Genomic DNA, 7426 nt, shown 5'->3' with positions numbered 1-7426 from the left:
CGTCCTCGCCATTTTTCTTGTTGTGGTGTGTAGGGAGGTCTATGGGTCTGGCCGGGTCTACATTCACAGTTCTGGAAAATTCTGTGTTGTATTTCACAATTTAACGCCTCGTTTTGTTATCTGTGTATTAAAACGTCTCACACGCGAGCGTCGAAAACAAAGAAAGCAACATGGCGCAGTACAAAGGAGCTGCCAGTGAGGCTGGGAGAGCCATGCAGCTGATGAAAAAACGAGAAAAAGAAAGAGAACATCTTGAACAGCTAAAGCAGAAGATTGCAGAGGTTTGTAACTTTTTTTTACCGTAAATTATAACGTTTTTATCAGGTATTATTGGGAACTAAATTAGTCTGTTCTCCAAAATAATTAGTTCTTATAGTACGTAGAGCCCTGAGTGCGAGGCGAGCGACCTGCTGCGGGGTCAGTGAAGGCGCCTTTACGTAATGACAGAATGTTAACCTGTTTGTGTTGTAAAGCCTAGCATCCTGTACCTTTTTTGAATGCTTTAAAGAAATGGCGGGATAACCTAACCCACCTGTACGTCTGGTCTTTGCTTTGTGTGTCTATTTGCTCTCGCAGGACAACATGGTCAAGTCCAACATTGATAAGAAATTCTCAGCTCACTACGATGCTGTGGAGGCAGAGCTAAAGTCCAGCACAGTTGGTAAGACTCGTTGTTGTTGCACATACACCCTCCTGTGATACTTAATTTAATAATAATTAATACTGTTTGTTGATCCCCAGTGGGGAAATTAAAATGTACACTCTGTTTCTGTGAGTAATCACTACACATAGGTCTGAAATACAGGCGCTCAGGACATGTTCATGCACATATGGAGAGATGTCAGAGTATGTGGTCTGCCAGCTGGTTGGGGAGGTGCCTTGCTCAAGAGCACCTGGCAGTACTCAGAACGTGATCTGTCATCTCTCCAGCTACCAACCCACACTTTGTAGTTTGGGCCGTACGGGGACACTTGAACTTGCGTATCTGCCGACACCGAGTACTGATCCGAAACCAGCGTGTCATATATTTTATTATGTTTATCAACTGTATACTACTATCACTGTATGGATGTAATATGATTTCTATCTTATGGTGTTGGTCTGGCTCAGGATAAACTCTTTGTGAAACATGAACACAAACAAACAATGAATTGAAGCCTGTTTTATATGTATAATTTCACAAACAAGGCCAACAAAGGAACAGACATACAAAATCAGAACCTCTCACCAACCTCCACCCTCAACCCTGGTACAGTTAGAAAAAACTTTCTTTTACTATCCAATTTGACAGTCAGTTAGAATGGAAAAAGAACATATATTAACTACTTTAACATAGATTTTCTTTAAGGTTTATTACGTGGTATCAGATCGGTGCATAAACTCCAATCCTTGCTGATACCGGCGTTTTAGGCCGTATCGGGGGCGATCAAAACATCTCTAGTGACACTAACCTGTCACCTGCCTGGACCGGTGTGCACATATGACCCAAAAGATTACAGCTGAGCTGACATGCAGTTATACATTTTTAATATCTTAAACAACCTAATTTTGCATTACAGCATAGTGGCATAATTTCCACATTTTTGAGAGAAATTATCCATGTGATTGTTGTTTGACCCGTTTGTGTGTATGTCTTGATCAGGTCTGGTAACACTGAATGATATGAAGGCCAAGCAGGAGGCGCTGGTGAAGGAGAGAGAGAAACAGCTGGCCAAGAAGGAGCAGTCCAAGGAACTCCAGTTGTGAGTGTCATCACTGCCCCTGTTGCTTACATACCTACACACAGTAGCTTTGGATGATCATATAGAGCACATGGCTTTGAACTAGGGATGGAAAGACTCACAGATTTGCATCAGCGCGCCAACATAAAAGTGTTTGTCCAGCTGCCTTTCACATTAGAGATTAACATACAAGAAGACAAGCTACACATTCCACCAAATTCTTACAAATCATCAAAAGCTTCCCTTTACCTGTACGTTGTTTGCCATTTCTTTTCTCTACTCTTCCCGCTGTAACTTATGTCACCCAGCACCAACTCTCAGAACACCACAGACACACACAGGCTGCTCACCAACACAATTTGTTGTTTGCTCTAGAAAAAAACAAAATAATAACTTCAAGCTCTGTACCATAGAAGGTCTTCATATTCTTTGGCATTGTGTCAAATTCAATTTTATTGAATCAAATCGTGTCAAATCACACACACGCATCACAATAAGGGGGCAATGGGATTGTATCACATCGATAGTTGCTGCACATACATCTTTAATGAATCGCATCGGCCTTAGACCTGAGATGCACATCCCTGCTCTGCATTGGTCAGTTGCTCAGATGTTAATTGATTTATTGTAGCAGTGGTAAACTATTACTGATTGTTGCTCCCCACAATACAATTGTTTTAGGCAAAAAACAAAAGCTCCTAAAACTAATTAAATACAACATAGATCTTGCAGATTATCTCATAAACGTGAACAGGAATGTCCTTTTGTGTACTTTTGGTCTGGGGCTTTTTTAAATGGTTTGAGCTGGGCCCTTTAAGAGAAGTCAACACACAATTATATTTATGACCAGTGGTTCCAAGCCACGGGTTGACACGCACCATGGTTTTTCAAGGTTATTAATTTATTTTCTGTACTTTTTGCTTTTTTTGTGGGAAATACCACCTCTTCAGGCCTCTATAATCATTCAAATGTAACATTCCAAGAAGAAAAGTATCATATTGTGATCATTTGTGCTCACAATCATACTCCCACTAGGAACAAAACCTGTAATGAATGGTGGAAAAAGTATTTGTTTTTGGCAAAATGTGTGGGAATCTCTGTTTTTCTGCTTCCTACTTTGAGCCAGTTGGACCCTTATAGAAATAGTTTCAACAGTTTTGGACGGAGAAACTTTATTGGCCTTTACAGAGCCCTGACCTCAACCGCATCCAATACTTTTGGGATGAAATGAGGCGGCGACTGTAAGCCAGGCCATATCACTCAGCTAGTCTCGCATTGCCAGACCTACCAGCGCTGCGGAGGAAGGTCTGGCAACAGCAGCACCCACTCCTGGATAGGAGAAGAAACGATCAGGGCATGTTTTCATTGCTAAAACCAATCGCACTCATCTTGGTGGAATATTTTGCACATTGCAAAAGAAAACGGCACATACAATATTAAAGGAAGTTAAATGTTCAAACATTACAATAACATGAGCTAGGGCTGCACAATATGAAAATATCCAATTGCAATTGTTTTCACTAACGTTGCGATATGATTCACGATGTTGGAGGGAATGATCATTTGTGTGTTCATTTTTACAATTTCATTGGAAAAAAAAAATAAATTTTTTTTAAATGACTATAGTGAGATTTTTGCGAGGATCTGTACAAAACAAAATGTTAAGTCTAAAGGTTACAATTTATAGAGTGGGATGTCTCTGTAGCACCACAGAACTTAATTCAGAGTGGTCTAACACATGTTTTGCCATTAACAAATATTGCGCCTACCCCCGCCATTTGGATATTGCACTAGTCCTATGAGTTCTTGCGAGTGGTTTAAAGCTATAGTGCGTAGTTTCTGTCGCCTCCATGAGGAATTCCATGTAATGACAACAAAACTGTCGGCGCGTCCACGTGACACCCTCCACACAGTTGCTAGTAGGACACGGAGGATTAAAAAGACATGATGGACTCTTTAGAAGAGGTAATTATCTTCACTCGAGTTTCTGTGCAATCTCCTGAACATAGCTCCACTGAGAAATACAGAGAGAGTTGTGTGGAGCCGATTAAATCTTAATTAGCTTGGTATCAACTCATTTGGCAGTGGCTTGAATGTAACGGCCGTTCATTAATCTAAAAAAGTTCCGCACTATAGCTTTCAAACCAACTCCATCCACTGTAGTTGGCACAAGATTGATTCATTAATTACTATCCAGCCTGAAGGAAACCAGATTGTACTTTTAAAGAACGGTTGCCTAGAAGATCAAAGCTAAAAATGAAAAGCTCTGGGTGGTGTCCAACTCGAACACAACAGACATACCAGTGCCCAGATGACGGAGGTGGCCTTCCACCAGATGCCAACAGTAAAAAGTTTCTGGGCTCTTCAGCTTGGCTACTAAAAACATATGTACTGTCTATTGAAATCTCATTGAAATAGGGCAAAAAAAAAAGCAGAATATGTAATAATTATGGAATGACCATCCTTCCTCTCTGTGGTGCGTCCCCCTTCTGACATCGCTTGTACATTATTTATGCTTTTCTGTTTTCAGAAAGCTTGAGAAGCAGAAAGAGAAGAAGAGAAAGGAGGAACAGAAGAGGAAAATAGCCAGTTTATCGTTTAATCCGGAAGACGAGGGAGAAGAAGAAGAGGATGAGGAAACTGAAGAGGAAGAACAGGATTGTGAGTAATGATGAAAGAATGTTAAAGCACAAAGTAAATAAAAAGAATCCGCTGCATCCCGACTGTACTCTCTGATTTGGTCCAAGTAGGTTCAGTAGTCTCACATAGCCAGACCTGTGGTGTCAGTCAGCGCTGGAGTACGCTCTGGCTAAAACATATAACAAGTTAATTAGGACGGGTTTTTTTTTTCTTCTCATAGACTGTGCTAAGAAGAAGAAACTGGGGAAAAATCCAGACGTGGACACAAGCTTCCTTCCTGATCGAGACAGAGAGGTGAGGTGAATCCTTTTTTCAGGAAAAAGAAATCCTGATTGTCATTCCTTTGATGTGTGATGACATACGATTGTTGTAAGTCTTTGGAATATTCAATTGATATTTAAAGCGCCCATAATATGCTCATTTTAAGGTTCATAATTGTATTTTGAGATTGTACCAGAATAGGTTTACATGATTTCATTGTCCCAAAACATGTTTTTGTTGTACTGCACATTGCTGCAGCTCCTCTTTTCACCCTGTGTGTTTAGGTCTGTATTAGCTACAGAGTGAGACATCACATTATTATCCCATCTCTGTTGGGAGTCGCACATGCGCAGTAACTAGATACTGCTAGCGTTAGCCAACTTGTTCTCAATGGCAAAACACTGACCAGATATACTTTCACAATTCTTTACAAAACAGGCTTCTGAAAAATTGCAGCTATCTCATCTCAAGAATTCATACACTACTTATGACAAGTTTTCACATAAGTCTCTGATGGGATAAAATGCTGACCAGTCAAAAGTTTGGACACTGTTTCCCATTCAAGTCAATAAGAAAGTGTGTCCAAACTTTGGACTGGTACGGTAAAAAAAAAGTCAAAGTTCAGCTTCACTGTGACAACATCATGATCTTCAGAACACTCTTTTGGCCGTTAGTCAACGCCATAACGCAGGAACAGAAGGAGAGATTGCGGCCCCATTTCACACTTGTTCGGATATTAAACTTATACTGGGGTGCCCATTTTGAATCTGCGGTGATTTTATAGATCACCTGTGCAGCCGGGTTGAAGATGTGTGTGAAGCATCCACATTTTGCCGTGAAATTAATAGCTTTCATTGAATTGCTTCTAAGTCATTACAACATATATTATAGTCTGGACAGACATGGATGTAAACTGCAACCTGACTGGTTAGGGGAAGGCGTACAAAAGCAAGGCATACATTCTAGTTTTCTTATAATTCCAGTCTGTAATGTTCTGATAATGCAACAGGGCCCTCAACTAAAAATCTTTACTTTGACACTTTTTTTCCTGCTTCTTGTGTTCAGGAGGAGGAGAATCGTCTCCGGGAGGAACTCAGGCAGGAATGGGAGCTCAAACAGGAGAAGATAAAGAGTGAGTGTTATTTGCACACACAAACATCCTTTGTTATTACTTAAATTCAGTGGTGTTTCAACTCTAATCACAAGCAAACATTCGGTCCGTAAGGTCCCATTTTTAGACCTATGATTTCCACACTTTTTTCCTTGCTATACGTACAAACATCCATGTGCACCCACACTTAACTCTCAATCCATAATAATAATGTGTGTCTTTGTTTTCAGGTGAGGAGATTGAGATTACATTCAGCTACTGGGATGGCTCTGGGCATCGTAAGACTGTCAAGGTAAAGCGCAATAGGCTGAACTTGATGCAAACCCATCACTGATAACGCGGGGTATTTATGTGGAAATATCAGTGCACATTTCCATCGTTCCCTTGGGCAAACAATATGCTCAACACAGTGCTCACTCTCTTCATGTTTTCATCATGTCATGTGTGTTTTGCCTGCAGATGAAGAAGGGAAATACCATCCAGAACTTTCTGCAGAGGGCCCTGGAGGTCCTCCGAAAGGACTTCAGTGAGCTCAGGTGAGACGCTGAAGACGAGAGGAGTCTCAACCAAACATACACTATCACTATCAAGGTTAAGGGTTAATACCCCTTAGCCTTCTGCACCAGTTATGAAATTAGTTTTCCCTCTTCCATTTTTCTTGCATGTAAAAAATTCTTCTTCCGTTTATATATTTATTGTTGGGACTTAATTTCTTCTCTGTGCAGGTCTGCCGGAGTAGAGCAGCTGATGTACATCAAAGAGGATCTGATTATCCCACATGTAAGTACTGACACGGTCATGAAAACCACAAGTGGTACACTGTTACTGTACTTAGTCTGGATTTGGTTTGCTGCAACTGATGTAACATTCCAGTGCTACCGCAGATTTCACACCTGTGTCTTTCTTCACACTCCAAGAATCGGTCTCGGCTTGCACTGTTAGACTCTATTTTCCATTAATCCAGTGGGCTCAAGGACTGTGAAACGTAGCTGCCTTCAATAGCCGTCAGAAATGTTGCGATCTATAAAAGATCTGACGGAATCCTATCCTACGGCGTCACACAAATGGACCGTTGAAGTAACACTCCCACTACAACCCTGCGGTAAATTGCCGGATCACGTTTTCTGGTCCAAACGTGCTCTTAGCGACAAGAACTCAAGCATGACGTGACATTCCCAGCTCCGGCTTCCATATTGCGAGGTAGACGCACTTTTAGAACGCAAAGTTAAGAGTGATTTAGCTTAAGGCCAGATGTAATCCCTGTTAGCTCGACCACTTCCTGCTGAGACTGAAAAGAGCCAGTCTACCACCACCCACCCTAAGCACCTTCTGGCCTGACCAGCTGCATCACTGCATGGTATTGAAACTGCAAAGCATCAGAACACAAGACCCTGCAACACTTAGTGAGGGTGGCGTAGCAGATCACAGGAGTCTCTCTCCCCTCCAGCACAATTAATCGCACAGTCACAATATGGACTAGTGCAACATCCAAATCGCAGGGGGTGCAATATTTGGTACAGGCAAAATGTGTATTAAACCATTCTAAATTAAATAGTGTGGCACTGCAGTGACACAAATCTACAAATCCTGGAAAACGATCTTTGTGTGGCGACCTCTAGCTCACCCAGTAGAGCGTGGGTGGATCCAAGCTGTGGCCTTTTGCTGCATGTCATTCTCTCTCTCTCTCTCTCTC

General features: G+C 41.5%; 1 protein-coding gene across 1 annotated transcript in view; it reads left to right on the top strand.

Annotated features, from left to right (window-relative positions):
- fam50a (family with sequence similarity 50 member A) overlaps window positions 1–7426 on the top strand; it is an 11725-nt gene continuing 4299 nt past the window's right edge. Inside the window, exons 1-9 of the mRNA XM_032519799.1 lie at window positions 1–281; window positions 577–661; window positions 1643–1742; window positions 4252–4382; window positions 4582–4655; window positions 5688–5754; window positions 5964–6025; window positions 6193–6269; window positions 6459–6513. Of these exons, the coding sequence (XP_032375690.1) occupies window positions 171–281; window positions 577–661; window positions 1643–1742; window positions 4252–4382; window positions 4582–4655; window positions 5688–5754; window positions 5964–6025; window positions 6193–6269; window positions 6459–6513 (762 nt within the window). The 5' untranslated portion in view covers window positions 1–170. The remainder of the gene's footprint in view (window positions 282–576; window positions 662–1642; window positions 1743–4251; window positions 4383–4581; window positions 4656–5687; window positions 5755–5963; window positions 6026–6192; window positions 6270–6458; window positions 6514–7426) is intronic.

The sequence above is a fragment of the Etheostoma spectabile genome, chromosome 7 (assembly GCF_008692095.1).
Source record: "Etheostoma spectabile isolate EspeVRDwgs_2016 chromosome 7, UIUC_Espe_1.0, whole genome shotgun sequence".
Taxonomy (NCBI): domain Eukaryota; kingdom Metazoa; phylum Chordata; class Actinopteri; order Perciformes; family Percidae; genus Etheostoma; species Etheostoma spectabile.
The sequence above is the reverse complement of the archived record's forward strand: the minus strand, read 5'-3'. Positions and strand labels throughout refer to the sequence as shown.